The sequence below is a fragment of the Eschscholzia californica genome, unplaced genomic scaffold, assembly GCF_041429995.1.
Source record: "Eschscholzia californica isolate CP2 unplaced genomic scaffold, dmEscCali1.0.p SCAF_4, whole genome shotgun sequence".
Lineage (NCBI taxonomy): Eukaryota > Viridiplantae > Streptophyta > Magnoliopsida > Ranunculales > Papaveraceae > Eschscholzia > Eschscholzia californica.
This window is the reverse complement of record NW_028238461.1, coordinates 29227465-29246734: the sequence shown is the minus strand read 5'-3', so window position 1 is coordinate 29246734 and position 19270 is coordinate 29227465. Positions and strand designations below refer to the sequence as shown.

At 38.3% G+C, this 19270-nt stretch overlaps 1 protein-coding gene and 1 long non-coding RNA gene across 2 annotated transcripts; one reads left to right on the top strand and one right to left on the bottom strand.

The window, feature by feature from the left end:
• Positions 1 to 6948: 6948 nt before the first annotated feature.
• On the bottom strand, positions 6949 to 14454 carry LOC147544038 (uncharacterized). Its single transcript, XR_015224239.1, has 9 exons — positions 14407 to 14454; positions 13675 to 13845; positions 11396 to 13410; positions 11203 to 11296; positions 10289 to 11111; positions 8419 to 8598; positions 7853 to 8387; positions 7545 to 7649; positions 6949 to 7456 (listed from the first exon to the last, which is right to left on the bottom strand). It is a non-coding gene; the product is annotated as an uncharacterized LOC147544038 (long non-coding RNA).
• Positions 14455 to 15730: 1276 nt separating this feature from the next.
• On the top strand, positions 15731 to 18732 carry LOC147544037 (uncharacterized). Its single transcript, XM_086633927.1, has one exon. It carries the CDS (start codon positions 15910 to 15912, stop codon positions 17980 to 17982), a length of 2073 nt encoding a protein of 690 aa, XP_086490053.1. The 5' UTR covers positions 15731 to 15909; the 3' UTR covers positions 17983 to 18732.
• Positions 18733 to 19270: the final 538 nt, after the last annotated feature.

Genomic DNA, 19270 nt, shown 5'->3' with positions numbered 1-19270 from the left:
AGGCCAACTCAGTCCCCGATCCTAGTACTAGAAATTGTTCCCGATAAGGACAAATCTTTGCACAAAGCCTTGGTAGTTCAATCGCTAGCCGAGATGAAAAAGAAGATAGGTGAGAAGAAGACGCCAACACTCGAAAGGATACTCCCCTAGCGTAAAAGTACTCAACGCTGAGAGACTAATGGACTTTAAATGATCAATGTTGGAGACTTATGATGGGTCGAAAAACCTGAAAATGTTCCTCCAAAATTACATTGAGCTCATGAGTCTAGGGACCAGAGATGAGCCAATTATGTGTCGGGTCTTCCCCACCATGTTGAGAGGAAAGCTTGGTCTTGGTATTTTACTCTACTTTCTAGAATTATAAAGTCATTAGCAGTAAGATGCCCGAGAAGAGCTCTGAATATCTGCTCAGAGTAATCCAAAATAAGCGAGAGTCACTAAGGAGTTCTTGGCAGAGATTCAGAGACGAAGTGGTACAAATTCCACACCTAAACGCCGAACATTTGCTCCAAAGACCGACTCCTATTATATGTTGTTATTCTTGAATTTAGAGGAGGAGAAGAAGAAGTAAAAACTTTGTAAGAAATTGGTCAACTGTAGATGACCAAATTATTTTTGTAATTGCTATAGGGAAACATTTTAGTTGACCATATCTTCTCCATGCCAGTAAGGGTCGCCAGTAAATTGTCATTGTCAACAATTTTAATCTTTCTTTTCTTGAAACTTTCTCTTTTCACCTCCGTCCACCATTTTGGACCACCATCACCACTTATTTATTTCCCTCACCTACTGATGCACCGGAAAAGGTTGCACACCCAAGCGGAGGTATCAAGTAGTAATCCGGCAAAGCCGGGATCGATCCAAGGATAGGAAGGTAGTTTGGATGTCGAAGGGTCTTATCCCCCGGTCTAGATATTACAAACTAACTTAGACTAAAAATGAGAAGAACAAAGGTAAACGGGGGTTTTGATTGAATAAGCAATAAAGAAAACAAATAAACTAAATTAAACTATCAAAGTGAACGGGCGAGAGAGATTCGAGAGAAGAGTTCGGAGGAACAAGAGTCGGGAGACGATAAGACTCGATTCGGGCAACAAATAAGTGAGAGAGGTGTCGAAGTTCGGGAATCCATAATGATAAACCTACGACTATGTGTAGTCCGATTTGATGTGTCGAGGTACAATCGATATTCGACTCCTAAAGTAGATGTCTCTAAGTACTATGTATATCCGAAGATCATACTTAGTCAAACAAACGTCTAAATCGGTTAATCCCGAGTCATCGAAAGTGTCGTCTAGTCGCCTAACTATGTGAAGTGCATGACAAGACACATGAAATTATGACTTAGACTACGATCGATATCGAATACTTCGTTTCGTCTATTAACTATGCGAAGTGCTTGACAAGACACATGAAAATACGGTCAAAACGATAATCGAAATAAATGAACATCAATTTATAATCAAAACATCAAATCATATTAAACATTATCACGAATTCATCACATTTCATCTCATATAATCGACACACTAAAGTTAGCTAAACATGGTGATTAAATAAGAAATGGAAAGAAGATGATGAGAGAATCCCCCTTTTTCAATGTGGTTGGAGGCTAAGATTGTCGGAAAATATGAGTCTTTAAGGTGCAGCCGATCTCCCCTTAGCAAATTTTGGGTTCCCCATAGCGACCACCATCATCTTCTCCATTTATCACAAACCTCCATTAAAGCTAAACCCTAGCTTTATCTCTCTAGCAATTTCTAACCCAAAATCAAATCAAACCAAATGAGAAGCAAAATCATGGCATGGGGAGTAAAAGCCCTAAGATTTCCGGCCAAGAAGGTGGCCGGAATCCTAGAAATCCGGCAAAACAACTTCCGGCCAAGAAAGAAGAAATCCGGCCAGCAGCTCCCATGGAAGCTTCCCGTGCCCGCAGCCGCGTCCCGTCCGTGCGTCCCATGCTTGCAGTCGCGTCCGTGAAGGCGTCCTTGCTGTCCCGTGTGCCGGCAGCAGCCCGAGCTCGAGAACGAGCAACACAGCCCGAGCTGCTGTTGCAGCAGCTGGCCGTCCGAGCTGTAGAAGCTCCAGTCCGTCTTACAGGGTTGCTGCTGCAGCTCCCGTGGAAGCTCCCTTCCGTGCGCTATACTGCTGCTGCCGAACTCTTATGTCCGGCCAAAGCTTTGGCCGGCCTAGCTTGGCCGACCAAGCTTTGGCCGGTCTCCTTCCCCTCTCTAGCAAACCCTCAAGTAACTCAAACCCTAGATTTTTTATGGAGAAACTCTAGCCTCCTTTTCTCTCTCTCCTCCTTGCCTCCTTTTCCAAGGTTGAAGAAGATGAATAATAGATTAAACTACTAAAACCCTAGAGTCCATTGACTTAGTCAATCCATTTAGACTTTGTTGACTCTAATCCATAAAGAGAGGGTGCTCATATAATTTCTCCTTGTCATTCTTCTTTGGGCTTGTGTGGGCTTTGGGTTTGGTTTAGAAACCAAGAGAGTGCCTCCATCCTTGTCTCTACATCTCCAAATTCTCACAAAGGACTAGAATACCCTCAGACTTCTTTCTTTCCTATCTTCTCCGTCCGAACTCCGAATTGAATACCGTTTTCACCGTCGGACTCGTCATTGACTATACTTGTCATTTGATTTGCTTGAAGTCTTTTTATCTCATTTTCGACACATGAAATGATAGTGATGATTCGCTCTCTTTATTCCAAATTACATGTTTAACTCCAAAATAGGTACCTAACATGAAAAACACATAAAATTATTATTGATAACACTCGAAAAGGACTAATTAGTCTAAGTTAGGCTCTCCAAATGTGACATTTTCGTGTCACATCACCCACTCTCTTCCCTTCTCTCCCTCTCTCTCCTTTGAACAAGTATAAACCTATCAAATGACATTTGTACAAACAAAATCATTCGACTCGACATTCTCTTTCTGTTTAAACAAGTATAACCATATGAAATGGCATTTATATAAATGCAATAGAAGGTGCTCTTTCGGTGAGAAAGAATTTGCCATATAATCAACATGATAAGTTGCTTATGAATGCAATAAAAAAGATAAAAGGGTCCACGAGTTTTAGGCCCAAAATAAAATTCAAAAAGGATTAAGGTCCAATCTTCCTAGAAAATAGGATTTTAGTCCTTTACCCTTTTGGAAGAAACATAGTTGATAGATAATGTGTTATGTATGACACATATAAAAAAAATGAAATAAAGTATGAAACTTTGTTATTTATGAAACAAAACAAGAATCAATAAACAGAAACACACTGTAACTTTGACATCTAGACATACTTTAACTATACTAAATGTGTTTTGTTGTAGAAATATACGTAATTGATACTAAATAACGTGTTTATTGCGAAACAGATAGTAAGTTTGAAATCAATCGAAAAAATCTGAGAAAAAAAAAGAAAGAGAATTTTTGGGATTGGTTTTCAAAAGTGGGTTTTTCCTTATATAAAAGGTTATAATGGGTATTATGATTAAATAGAAATGATAGAGATCTGTTTTTTCTATAGAGATGGGTCAATTTGGACTAAATATCCATTATAATCATTATTTTGACTTAAAATCCTATATTAATACTAGGGTAGACTAACTGTGTGTTTAGGTGTAGATTTTTAGACTAGGAACCCAAAAATTCAAGATTAAAAGCCTATCCACAATCGAGTTCAACAACAAAAACGTCTAATAGTAGTTTGTCATAATCACAATTACAAACTAAACCACTAAATTAGAATCATACAGCTTTGAAATAACCTAATCACATCAAATTATAGATACCCATAGTTTTCTTCAATCAATGTTCACAAATATTAGCTAACTAAAGTGCTTAAATAGCAACAAAATCCCTTAGATCCAACCCAAAATGAGAAAACTAGAAAACAAAATCTTAATTTTGAACGCCAGTTTGGCGCCTTAAAAAGTATAACCTTCGAACACCGACTTTTTAATGTATTAAAGGGAAAAATGAAATCGAAACAAGAGATCCCTCTTCGTCGGGTTTGAAAGAAAGAGGATTGAGGAGAGAGAAAAGATGAGAGGAGGAGAGAAAAAGGATAAATAGAGGTGGTGGAGGAAGATGTGGACGGGTAGAAAGTCACACGGTTAGAGAGATCGTTAGGTGGGCACCAGCAACCAGGCTTTGGGCCTTCAAATAGACGGGCAAACGGGCAGAAGGTCGGTTCTGGTAATCGGGTAGCTGGGTAGGTGAACATCGGTGAAGGAAACTGCTACTGGTTGGCAAATGTTAGGGTAGGAAAGAGGTACTGGCAGGCTAACGTCAGGGTAGGCAACGAGTACTAGCAACCTGTAGACCTGCACAAGACAAACAGAATCGTGAAGTCCAAGGGCACTGGGGATGGTGTCGGCCAAGGACCTTTCGACGGTCTAGTCGGTAACTTAGTTCGATAAAATAAGGTAAATAGAACAAAGATGGAGTTACTAATGATATCAGTGTGGATGTAGCGTCGCGTTGGCACGACTCGCAGAGTGGTCGGAGCTCGATTCTACGGAATGATTAATTGCATAGCTTCTGGACTACTCGATCAACATAGTAGATTTTTGGTTATGGAAGAGTAGGATTCTGCTTGAGGAAGGATAAAAATAGAAAGATATGAGAGGAACAGGAAGCCTCTAGCGAGTTCTGATGAGGTATCGTAGACACTTCTAGCCGGAACCTCTGCCTTAGACTAGTGATTGTGAGGGTAAGAAATCATCGGTCAAGAAGTCAGCTGGACCGGGCCATTGACCGGATGTCGAACCTCCACCTTGTTAATATTTTTGTGGGCACCGACAACGTCTTTGGGCTTAACCTTTGATAAAAGAGACAAGGACACACGTTACCGTAAGTCATTTGGGACACCGGGATGGTGCCAGCCTAAGGGAGCTCCGACGGTCAAGTCAGTAAGCTTGCAAGAGAAGTAAAATGTACGTGACTATATCCTTAGAATGTTACCGTTAGTTGGATAATGGTCGGAGTTTAGGCAGGGCTCGTAGAGTGGCCGAAGCTCGCTCTCTACGGATAGACTGACTTGTTTGGAGAGAGATTATCAGGTCTGCCTCGTGTATGAACAACCCTTTAGGAGAGGTTTGCTTGTTCAGGGGTATGTACCGTAAATAAGTGAAAAGCTTTATGGTCCTGACCTTGTATGTGGATAATCACGTGGGTGACAAGTAAAGGACCTGACCTTTAAGAGAGATAAAGTAGGCAAGCTCGTAAAGGTAAAGTGGTTGAACCCTTGATCTCGTGAGTGTCTGGAGAGAGAAAGTAGCCTGCTTCCTCAAGGTCCCGTACTTTGATGATTGTACCTGGTGAAGAAGGCAACAAGATCCTGAACCTTCTACAAACAGTTCCTCGTAAAGACTTGTATAATATGAGACCGATCCTTAGGTGAGAGGATGAAGACGGGATTATGCAACAGAGCGGGATTGTTCCAAAGAGCAAGACTCTATGAGAGAGAAAGTAAGGTGTCTTGGATAACGGGTGATGATGTTTAGGCTGGTACTCGATGTGTTTACTCGATGTTTAGGATGGTCGCTCTGTATGAGAGAAAGTAGTGGGGTGTGTTCGGCGATAACCAGATCCTCGAGTCTATTCGTCGAGAGTTGGATGCCCTGTATCATTCTTGGTTTCGTCCTTTTATAGTGTCTTGGGTCGACTGTTACCCGTTGATGAGTTGTCATCTTTAATGGTGGTAAAGCATGGGTTGTCACCATTAATATGAATTTCGTAACCCCTTAACGGATATATCCAGGTACGGTCATCTTGAATGACTGTAATGTCTCTCCAACGGATATACGGCAGGAGGTCCGTTAAGGATTTGAGGGCGGACCTCTTTATCCAGGGTTGGATGTGCTTTCGTACTTGGGTCTGTTGAGAAGGCGAGGGCAAACCTTTTCTTCTAGGGCTGGAAGTGCTTGCATATTTCAGTCTCGTGAGGAGGCCAGGGCGGACCTCTTCATCCAGGGCTGGAAGTGTTTCTTTATTTTGGCGTTGCTTGGGATGTCCGAAGATGAATGGGTCGGGCCCATTAGCCATTAATTCATGGGCTTGGTCATCGAGTAAGCCCATTAATCGCGAATTTCTTGGGGCAGTCCTAGTGACGTATTTTGGCCCATACAGTGATGAGACATGAAAATGTCCCATCTGAATCTCTTAACTTGGGTTAGTTAGTATATTTCGAGCAGTTACTCTGATGAATTGCTTGTTTCTATTTCGAGCAGTTACACAAACATAAACAAAAGGATTCGCAACCACAAACTAATACACAAGAAGACCCAAACTAGCTCAAACGAACACAAAAAAGAAATAACACTTTGCAAGTCAAGATGATATAATAACTTAGGCTCTAGTTGGAGATGCTAACCCTTCTGAGTTACCCCATCCAAGACTCCATTTAAGCAAAACCCTATAGATGTTTACTGTACCGTCAACAATAAATCAAAATAGCATCACTTTGTAACTCGTAAGTTCTGTCCTTGTGGCTTCTGTTTTTTTGCAGCATACCTTAAAGGGGAGTAATATTTCCATGACTGAAATACTTAGAACATCACATATAAGTTACCAAAAATCCCTAAAATGAAGTTGCATTGTCATAGGAAAATCAAAGACAGATTAATTATCAATATTATATTATACAAGAATGGAAGAAATGGAGTGAAAGGCAAGAAATTTACCGTGCTAGATTCTACAATCATGTGTAATTACTTCTGAATCATACTTCTCTCTTGGAGATTCTACCATCAACTGAAATGCAAAACAACAAAGAACAGGAAAAAACCAAATTGAACGACCTGTTGCTCCACTTTTCCTTTACATGGTGGAGATTCTACCATCATGTGTAATTACTACTAAGTTCCAACATATTTCGCGGCAATGTTACCTTATTGAAGACACTGAAAGCGGAAGCAGATCTAAAAACACAGGAATAAAACAACATGTTCTTAATTTCCCCAACAACCACGACACTGAGAAGAGTTAAAACAACTCACAGCATTCAATAACAGCATGATTATCAATATTATACAAGAATTGAAAGAAATGGAATAAAAGGCAAGGAAACAACAATGCTAGCAGGCAAGAGCGAGAACTGTTAATTTCAGCCAGCTATAAACTGTATAAGACTAGTAACAACTCTATCTCCCTGAATTTGTAAACTCGAACAAAGAAAAACAAAGGCAATTTAGCCCTAATTGCACAACAAGATCCGTACAGTTTAAAGGTCTATAGAACACCAGTATAGCAAGATTTAGGAGGTCTTCTTCCTTGAGACTGGTTATAATTTTTTCTTCAAATAACTATGCGAAATTTGCAGCTCCAATCTCCTAGTTGCTGAAACGTGTAAGACAACTAAATATCAAATAGTTAACAAATTTTCTTAATGGCAATTCCCCATTTATCTCAAATGTCTCTCATAACACAAATGTTCAAGAGTCGATCTGCAGTTTAAATTGAGGTACCAGCTTGGTTATCGTTCAAAGAAATAAAATAAGTGTTATTAAATAAAGATTCCAACTGCCTGCTTACCTCTTGCTTCTTCAGTCAAACGAGGGAACTCACTTTTCAACCGAAGCGACCCGATCGCATGAGAGCAGAATCCAAAATTTCAACATGATTGATTGCAGCTATAACCTGAACATCACGAAACCCTCAGTAAAATATTTTTACTAAAATGTGAAAGGTAGACATTCTAGTTTACTATCCTTATAACGTGGCAAACAGAAACAAAGACCGATAAAACGTTAATATCCTTATAACGTATGTTTATCCAGTATGCATTAATTTTGGCAGTAAATCATTAAGACAGTTCCAACTTTTCTGACACCTAGGATTACCTTAGTTAGGAACGTATTTTGATCCTTAGTTGTGAATTAGAAACTTCCTGCAGATAAACCAGGAACAATCAATACATATGCAACTAGAACAAAACCCACATAGGAATCCCCCGTCAAAGGTGATTTATTATCACAGCTTAAATTTGAATCAAGAGGGTCTAATTTGCTCGTACTCGAGAATATATTCACATTAAACTTGGCATCCTTCTTTTTGTACTCGTTCACCTTCACTTTCAATACCCATATCACTTTCAATATCCAAATCTTAAAGACAGCTGAACCAAAGTATGATCGAGAGCTTCAACTTCAAACTCACTTAATAAAGGGAAACTGACTTTCATGCATTTATTTCTCTTCGAAAATAAATTCTTGGTCGGAGGTAAGTGTCACACGATTACTTCTAACCTATTCCGCAACAATGATACCTTCCCGAGGATACTTAAAGTTGTCAAGACTATGTAAGCACATTAGAAGAAATGAAATGAAAAGTGAGGAATTAATATTGCTAGCAAGTAAGGAGGGCAGCCAATGATACCTTCCCGAGGATACTTAAAGTGAAATGATACTTCTAACAGCAAATTGATAAAACACAGGAAAAAAAACAATCCTTAGTTTTCCCAACAACCAAGACACAAAGAAAAGTTTAAATGACTCACAACATTTAATAACCGCACATATACGATTCAAAAAATCAGACTTCAGTCTCCAGTACGAAATTGTGCTGCAATATTCAGTGCTACTGGGACCTGAAAGACATAAAGTTATCAAGACTACATAAGCACATTAGAAGAAATGAAATGAAAAGTGAGGAATTAATATTGCTAGCAAGTAAGTAGGGCATCCAATGTATACCTTCAGTCTGTTAAAAGATGTATAAGGATCTAGTAACAACTCCATTTCACTGGATCAAAAAAATACAAACAACAAAAGTAGAGGAAATTTAATCCTACTTCCATAATGAGACCCATAAAATTTCTTCTAAATGAGAACATCAGCAAAAGCTGCAAGGAATCAGATCTCCTAACATGCTTAATTAACAATAACAATCAACTAGATGTCTAACCTATGCAGTCTAACAACGAAAAAGAATTTCAAAGCTGCACGGTCAATCAATAGAAGTGATGATTTCAAAGCTTAGCAGTCCAAACAATTTCTTTGTAGGATTTTAGCATCTGGAAAAGCAAGTTATGTTTGCATGTAACAGCGAAAGAATTCACGTGTCAAGTAAGAAAATAATAGTGAGTGAGTCACAAACAAGCACCGCAATAACACTCATGCATGCACCTCATCTAGGAACAATTACAAGAAAACACACAAACAAGTACAACAAACACACGACGCACAAACACAAAAAAAAACTCCGACCTACAACACAAACACTTGTACAAAGACAAACACCAAACATAAACAGAAACACCATAAAAAAACCACAACAACAAGCGCAAGCAGAAACAGAAACAAAAACACAAACACATATTACTAGCTCACCGAAAACGAGATTAGGGACCACAAGCCAAGCACTCCAAACAAGCTAATTGAATAAACCAGTACGAAATCACTAGTTCACTAAAAGAAACCCTTATTTTTGGAAAGGGCGTAAAATCATAAGAAGCGCTCAGTGCTTGCCTGGGTGTAAAGGATGGTCATCCGGCCGAAGAAAGCTAAACACAAACACAAACACAAACGAAAACATAAACACAAACACAACCACCAGCCCAACCACAATCACGAACACAGACACAACTACAAACACAAAGAGAAACACAATCACAAAGACAAACACAAAAAAACCGCAAACACAAGCACAATTACAAACACAAACACATGTAATGAATCAAAAGTAAACACAAACACATGCACACCTACAAACATAAGCACAAATACAAGCAAAAGCAGACACAACTAATAACTCAAACTCAAAAAAATAGCACAAAAGCAACCAAATTAAAAACACCCCAAGAAGACTATCTTTTACCAAACAAATATTAATTTTTCCTCTTCAAACACAACCAACAAAATTAAGACGCTCGAAATCGATAAAAGGGTTGAAGAAACATTTTACTCTGAATGCAATAAACTCAAAATTGGAGGTTTTCAAGATGCTGAATCAACGCTTACAAATTGGAAATATAGAGACAATAAATATCGGTTTAAAGTTTGAACATAAAAGGTTCGTTCCTCTAATTGAACATCCAAATGTGTTGAGCATATGTTAGTACACAACAACAACCAAGGGAAGCAAAACTTGATTATTAATCTGACATAGTGCCATAGCCAAATTTAGCAAATATCAGCTTAAACCAAAAGGTGCTGGTATGCAATCTTATCTTGTAAAGATATGATATATATAACTCATGATTGTCATGATGATTATTAAAGCACATAAGAGAATAAAACAAGAAGATAATGGTCTGAGTTCGCCTTTTTGGAGCTTACACTTTCAAACTCAACTTCCTTACATAAGAAACATTCCTCCAAGTCTGAGCTTCGTGATATGAGCGTCATCCTAAGTAGACCCCACCAAAGGATTAATTGAATCTGGTTCTCACCGGTTTACGTATTGTAGCTTTACTTCAGCAGTTCAACATCTTTTCTTATCAAGTTTTAATACAAGGGGGATATCTTTCGCGACCAACCCAAGATGTGTTTGTTTATTGGGGTAATATTGCATTACCTAAGAAGGGAAGGAAGATAATGGAGAATAAGTCCTCATGCGATGGTTTTGGGGCAGTATGGAAAGAGAAGAACAACACTATCATCAAAGGCTACCAGGTCAAGCCCGATTCTCAAGTTATTTATCCATATTTGGAAAATTTATGGAGATTTAATAATGAAAGACGAAATTGCTAGAAGATGCAAATTGTACCAGAATAAGTAATCCATAGTTCCCATACCACCGATTTTCTGGAGCCGGAATCCTAGAAGATTAAGCCAGATATACAAGTTTTGCACCCCTAGGATTGTACAAGTGTTATGAGGTGTTATGAGCAGATATACAAGTTTTGCACCCGGTAGGATTGTAAAAGTGTTCTTAATAGTCTTATTTCAGCAAACCACCGAACATGCACCGCAGTTTCCTTTTATTCCATTTTACCTACTAAAGTCTAACCTCATATCAGCTCATAACATGCATAAGGTTGGTAGTAGTATATGAACTAAGATGAAGAAAATATAAATACATAACTCATTAAGAGGACGAAATACCCGTGACGACAACAAAAAAAACCTTATCATGTGCCAGTTTGAGTTTTCAATTCACCTGTGAAGCATGGGAAATGTAAAAAATATATCTTCTGTAGATCACGAAGCAAATATCACAACATAGTATATAAAGGCTGTCTGTCCTTTACCATTTCTGAAATTGCGTGGTATGCCCTTTACTCAACTCATCAACGAACTTCCACCTGTGGTATTATGTCACAAACCTCTAGAAGTCTAATGTACCTACAATTTTAATTAGTTGACCATAACTCGAGATTCCACTACCATGACTCATGTAACTCTAAAAGTTATGTCCTTACAACGTATGTTTTTGCAGCATACCTTAATTTGAACATAAAATCAACAAGATACCCGGGCTGCCTTGATTCTTCTTCCTAACAATTTGCATTCCTCACACAACTTACGAGGAAATCATACTTAAAACTGAAAATTCAAAAACAACCATAGACAACAACTTTTAAGCACCAAAACGTTGAAAGTGCACAAGAATAAATCTGCCTTTTGTCAGTTTCCCCCGGAACCAAGACATCGGGAACAAGTTTAAATAATATACAACAGTACTGTCACTACATATACTTTTCGAATGAGGAAATTGTCTTCCATATCCAGAGTTTTTAGCATCTGAAGAAGAGATTAGTTATCACTATTATACAACAACAATACATATACTCTTCCAATGATGAAATTGTCTTCCATATCCTTTCATCTGAAGGATGGATTGTAATAACTTCGGCCTAGTATCAAATGTATAAGAAACTAGTATTAACCTGGCATTTAACCTACTCATTTGGCCTTTCATGGATTGTATTAACTTCAGCTCTTGCTTTCTTTCTTAATATATTAATTCAAATTTTCAAAAAAAAAAAATTTGTTCCACAACCTGCAAGGTGAGGCCCCATTAGTTATAACAACAGTCAATTTTTAAGGAAAGAAATGTTTTGAGTTAACTCATACCATTTTTTTGGCCATCCAATAGCCTGATCAGTCTAATCCATTTTCTTCTCCCCACAAATGATAAACTCTTGATTAGACATTGCTGAAAAAATAGTTAAGACAAAAATATGATGCATTCATGAAGCACAAAGAGTCTCTAGGAGCCAGTCTAGGGTTCTCTCTCTTATTTATTGCAAGGCAACTTAACTGGAAAAAGGAAAGAAATTGAAATTGTCCTCAAAACAGTAACCAGTCAGCAGTCAACTTCATCAAATTAAACCTAATCCTAGAAAGTGCATCAAGTCTGACTTTGTTAACTAAAGTTGAAAGACTTAAACTTCGTTGCCAAAATCTGTGCTCGAGGGTTGGTTGTGTTGCCTAAAAGCAAATGCATCAAGTGTTATCTATCTTACCCAAATTAAACACAATGGGTTGCTTATGAAAATGTTAAGAATGTTAAAAATGTCAAAATCTGTCCTTTTTGCTTTTGTTATTTTTTATGATTTTATATATGGCAAAAAGAAAGTAAATTTATTTAAAAGATCCTAACTTCCTAGTAATATTGAATGAAAAAGCAGGCCCTAAATGTTTGAGGTTGTTATTTGGTATGTAGAGGCATGAAAGTAACAAATCAAGTCTCATCTAATAGGATTTGAATATTTTCCTGGGCTAGGTTCACTACTTCCTCCACTCCATATCAAAGAGCTAACTATCTTAAGGTCAATGTTAGCCGTATATGTGCAGTAACACCAAATTGATCAGAACCTGTAGACCAAATTTAAATAGAAGCAAGGTCTGCAAGTTAGGCAATAAGTACACAAAGTCATGACAGATAGCAACAATAAAACGTACTTATGCTGGAGCTAGGTTTATGGAATGATTGAAGCCCACGTGGTTAACAAGCTTAAAACCTTAACCCAAGTAAGTCCTTATATATGAATCTAACAAACTAAAATTCCTCTTGCCTTATTAAGAATCCCAACTTGTATATGCTCCTTTCGGTGCAGCCGCTTTTGTGCAAGTTCACATGTCTCGTATTGGAAATCTTATAATGTCATATATACTAATCAGTACCAGAATAACATCATATAGATATAAAATGAAGAGGTATCCCAGGGCATACAAGATACAGCATTGTTGGCAAATTACTTCTAGTTGCCACAAGACTTCCCTTTCATGGCCACGATAACAAGAAGAGTGGAACTTAACTTACATTTTTCTTATGTAACATATGAATTTAGTACTTTCGGTTAGTTACACAAGTATTGGTAACCAAAAGAAAGGATAACATTTATTTAAACAAGTTAAACAACTAACCAGCGTCTGCTTTTTCTTCCAGAGCTCAGGCTAGTTCCCAGTTTCCTCATCTTCACTTTGGGGATAAAAATCTTTGATCAACCAAACTAAAAAAGAGAAAGATTGAAAATTTTATGAACTTATTCAGTTGCCACTAGAAAGATATATTTGTCAACAAGCTCGGACTATTTGATAGATAACAAGTTTATACATTTCCTACATAACAACATGATTTCTAGACTAAATGAAAGTTGAAACTAGCCCGCAAGGCATGCCAAAAGTATAGTAAGAGCTAAGACATGAACACAACTTCAAACACCAATGTAAGTGGAGGGAATAAAGCACACACTACTGAAGTAGATTAAACATACCCTGTCGTCACTCTCATTATCTCTGCAAATTCCTCCAACAGCTTGCATTGTTTGTTGGTGTCTTTAGTCTTATCCAGCTTCTACAAGCAATGTATGTAGAACGCGACAAGTTAAAAACGTGCTCACTTTTTTACTTTTCATGGATTCATGAATCATCGACATATCAGTTCCCTGTAGAGAGAGTGCATTAATGTTATTATAATATTTTATCAGTAAGGCAAGAATATGATCATATTGACAGTGTCTAAAGAGATGAAGAAAGAATTCTATTGTCCTAAAGGATGTGTGAACATTTGATTGTTAAATAACAAAAGATATTAAGTTTAGCCTTATCCATCACAATCCGAAATCTTCATTGAGCAGGAAATGTTTTTTTAGATAGACATGGTTGCTTCAAGATTTTCATGGATTTTTGTCTCTTGAATCACCAACATACCACTTCACAATGTCCTAGGGATCTCCTAGACATAACACAATAGCAGAATTCAGCAACTATATGATATACAACTCAACATGCTCAAGATGACTGTTTAAGCACATCAGGGAATAAACCACAAGAACATTGTCTAAATTCGTCTTTTAGGAGCTTGCACTTTCAAAACCTATTTCCTTGTAATGAAAAACCTTTCAGAACAAAAGTACAAAGAAATGTATTTTTTGACTAAAGTACATCTAATAATGTGAGCACTTAGACTTTACACACCATAAAAGCTCCACGAAGTGAAAACATACCTTCTCAACCAGAGCTGCAAGGAGTCAGATCTGTTAACATGCTTCAATTAGAGGACCCCTGTAATAAAAGGAATGAATTTTGCATGTGTCAACTATTACTCCTTGTTTCTTGTAACAAGGATAAAAGTTAAAGAAGCAAGTTAAGAAAGACCCATTCGACTACATCTCATCGGAATCAGTTCACTCAATAATGCATTACATAAGGTAGACTCCCTTCAAGTAAAGATTTTCGCTTTTGGTTCCAAGAGCCTCCCACAAAAACAATCTACAGACTTAGACCTTGTTAACAGGAAGTGTGCTACAAGCAATAGAAAACGACAATCACTTTAATCACAATGTAGAGTTGTAAAGCATTAAAAAAATTTCAAACCTCAATAAACCTTCCGATGACCAAGATGTCATTAAGTACGCAAAACAGCCATACCCATCACCACGAGCGGATCCACAAAAACTCATGTTCATGTTTCCATACAGACATACCTAACATCAACTATATTGATCTTACTGTTTCTGCGAAAGCCTCTTCGGATCCCACACAACAGGAGCTCAAAGATTAATATAAATATGAAACCTAAACAGTCCCCACTTACAGTTTAAAGTAGCCACCGAAAACAGAGAAAACTAACTGATCCAGAGAAATAACACAAGATAGACACATGGAGCCAAAACAGATAAATAACACAAGATAAAGACATATAAGAACCACCATGAGGTCTTCCCACGCAATGGTCGCGAAGTACATCTAAGACAAAGACCATTCGACAAACAACATGGGTCTAAGGTAAGATCAAGCAAAATTCAACAGCAAAACTTAAATTGTATAACAGTACTAGGTCAACCCGCTCATATCAACAAGATGGAATCTCCACCACGAGGGACAAACCCATCTAGCACTTTCGGAAGACGAACAAAGAGAAAAAAGGAAGAAGCAAGGGTAAAGGACCTGGCTACAAGCTTTAACTCCTGCTAAGACTGGACAAGAAACGAGCCCGCGGATCCTCATCACATCACAAAAGAGACAACCAATTGTGTTTTCACACCAGGCACCCTGAAGAGCAGGAAATTGTATGCCTTCAATCGGAAAATACATATGTCGCAGAAAAGAAGACGAGCACAAGTTATAACTTCCAAATCACACCTAAAATCCTCAGGAAAACAAAGAATGCAGCAAGAACAATTCCCCAAGATATATTAAGGAAATGCCGACCACATTGTGCAAACAAGACATAAGCCACCAACAGAACACAAAATGTTTCTCTTAATCGCGGACAGCAGCAACTATCGTAATGCGAATCCCTAAAAATGAAGAAAGGTTAACTGATGCAAAGTATCTCTTTAAGGGTCAAGATAGATTAGTAGTTAGTCAACTAATTTTATTACTACCTAGAAAATGTAAGAATAGAGTTATTAGGAATTATCTAGTAGTTGCCTAGGAAATATAAGAGTTTAGTCTTAAGAAGTGTCTAGTAATTGTCTAGGGAATGTAATAGTGTGGTCCTATAAATGGGGATCTCTCTAGTCTGGAAAATCAGTGAAGAATTCTCATATAACCAAGTAATATCAGACCTGCTTCCCCAGCAAACTTCTCTTAAGTCTTTCCCTTGGTTTTATCTCAAGAAATCAAGGCTCCAACGGTGTTTGGAGTACGAATTAGCTCTCCTTACTGCTGTAAACAGTAAGGTCAGCATGTTCACTTTAAGTGTTTCATTAAGTGGTATCAGAGCCACGCTAGATTTGTCATTCTGCGAATCTGTGGCAGGGCGGTGTAATAACGTGGAGCAAAGTCAAGGAAATACCGAAACAAATCCAGCAGCAAGTAATATGGCTACAAAAGAAGATGTGGAGATGCTTCAGCAGCAATTTACACAACTTTGTGATCGCCTAGAGCAAGCTGGAATCTTCGGGCCTCGTAATGTGACTAATACGGAACAAAGAGAGCAACGTGGCAACATATTTCAGCAAACGTATCATCGAAGAAGACAACCAGATCCAGCAAGGGTACAAACACAACACCATGTAGAAGAATCTTCAGACGAAGAAGGTGAAGATCAGCCTTATGAAAGACAACCTCCTTTCAGTTTTGGTACTCGACGTAATCAAGATCCACATGTGAGAGTAGAAATTCCAGACTTTACAGGAGAGGAACAAATAGAAGAAGTTTTGGACTGGTTGAATGAGGTTGAAAGAATTTTTGAGTATTTGGAGCTACCAGAAGATAAGAAAGTCAAATTGGTGGCTGTTAAACTAAAAGGGTATACATCTTCTTGGTGGCAACAATTACAAATGACAAGAATGCAGTCCGGAAAGGAGCGAGTTCAGACATGGTCAAAGATGCAACGGTTGATTCGGAGTCAATTTCTTCCATTAAACTATGAAGGTATGTTGTTCCAACAATACCAGTCCATTCAGCAAGGAAACCGTTCAGTTCGAGAGTACACCAATGATTTCTACAAAACAAAGACTCGTGTAAACTTGGTTGAACCAGAAACACAAGTCATACATCGTTATCTGATGGGACTAAGGCCAAATATTAGAAATTGGGTCGAGTTACAGCCTTGTTGGACATTGGCTAGTGTTGTTCAGTTGGCAATGAAGGTTGAATTACAACAAACAAGACCTCATAATCGGCAAAATCAGATGGACAGAGGGCAAGTGCAAGCAGGGGCTTATAATGGTCAAGGTGGTTCGACTCAAAAGCTCGAAGCAGGCCCTTCATTCACACAAAGGTCTGGACCAGCACCTTACTCTCAAGGGCGTGGACAGAATCGAGGAAGTGGGACACCAAATTTCAATATGGGAGGTCGTGACAATACCAATCAATATGTGGGAGACAGAATGAAGTGCTACAAGTGTGGGAAAAAAGGGCATAAGTCTGCTGAATGTCGAAAGAGGAATGCCAATTTACTAGTAAATGAAGAAGTTGAGGACTTTGGAGCTGCTTATGACGATGGTGGCAGCACTAATGAGAAAAACTTGTTAGAGTTTACAGAAGATGAAGTCTTATATGATGACAAGGATTTGCCGGCTCTAGTTGTTCGACGAGCCATGCTAGCACCTAAAGTTATCGAAGCTAAACCCCAACGTAATAACATCTTTAGAACAAGGTGTTCGTCACATGGACGACTTTGCGATGTTATCATTGATAGTGGTAGATGTGAGAATTTTGTTTCTAGAGAAATGGTAACAAAATTGAACGTTGCTATGCAACCACATCCAAAACCATACAAAGTAGTCTGGTTCAAGAAAGGGGGCGAAGTAAAGGTAACCCATCAATGCTATGTTCCTTTCTCAATTGGTAAAAATTATTCGGATAAAGTTTTATGTGACGTGGTGGATATGGAAGCTTGTCATATATTGCTAGGGAGACCATGGCAATATGACAACAAGACTGTCCACCTTGGAGAAAAGAACATTTACGCTTTTTACAAAAAAGGCGTTAAAGTGGTTCTTGCCCCAATGATAGAGGAAGACTTTCCTGAACTCAAAAGAGAAGGAGAACATGCCTCATTGACAGCCCAACACTTTATAGAAGAGCTTGAGGCAAACTCAGTGGCATATGTTCTTATTGTGAAATAAGCAAGGAAGCCACACCAAACTCATTCAGCTGAAATACAAGCGTTGTTAGATGAATACATAGAAGTATTTCCTCATGATCTACCCTCTGGATTACCGCCACAAAGGAGTATCCAACATCATATAGATCTGGTGCCAGGAGCTAGTTTACCGAATCTGCCACATTATCGAATGAATCCCAAGGAACATGGGGAACTACAAAGACAGGTTGAAGAGCTGCTGCATAAGGGATTTATTAGGGAATCACTGAGTCCTTGTGCTTTTCCAGCATTGTTAACACCCAAAAAGGACGGATCGTGGAGGATGTGTATTGATAGTAGAGCAATCAACAAAATAACAATCAAATATCGTTTTCCAATACCCCGATTAGACGACATGTTAGATATGTTTCATGGGGCAAAGGTATTTTCCAAGATTGATCTCAAAAGTGGTTATCACCAAATAAGGATTCGGGAGGGTGACGAGTGGAAGACGGCCTTTAAAACAAAAGAAGGGGTATATGAATGGATGGTGATGCCCTTTGGTTTGTCAAATGCGCCAAGCACATTTATGCGTTTGATTTTAAAACCATTCATTGGGAAGTTTGTTGTCGTATATTTTGACGACATCTTAATTTATAGTCCATCCAAAGAAGCACATCTACTACATCTAAGGGAAGTACTTGCTGTCTTACACTAAGAAAAGCTCTATATTAACGTGAAGAAGTGTGACTTTCTCACTGACTCTTTGTTGTTTCTGGGTTATGTGGTAAGTGCAAGTGGAATTAAAATGGATGAGAGTAAAGTTGAAGCAATCAAGAACTGGCCAGCACCAACTACAATAGGAGAGGTACGCAGTTTTCACGGATTAGCGACATTTTACCGACGTTTTATCAGAAATTTCAGCACCATAGTGGCTCCATTAACTGATTGTATGAAGAAAGGGAAGTTTGAATGGACTGCACATGCTGGAAAAAGCTTCCAAGATATAAAAGAAAAGCTGTGTTCCGCACCTATTCTAGCATTGCCTGACTTTGACAAGGTTTTTCAAGTGAAATGTGATGCATCCGGAGTGGGGATTGGTGCAGTCCTAAGCCAAGAAGGGAAACCAATAGCATTTTACAGCGAGAAGTTAAATGATACAAGGCGGAGATATAGTACCTACGATCAAGAATTTTATGTTATTGTTCAAGCATTAAGGCATTGGCAGCACTACTTGATACAAAGGGAGTTCGTTTTGTTCTCTGACCACGAAGCACTAAAACATATTAAGAGCCAAAAGAAATTAGACAAGAGACATGCCCGTTGGGTTT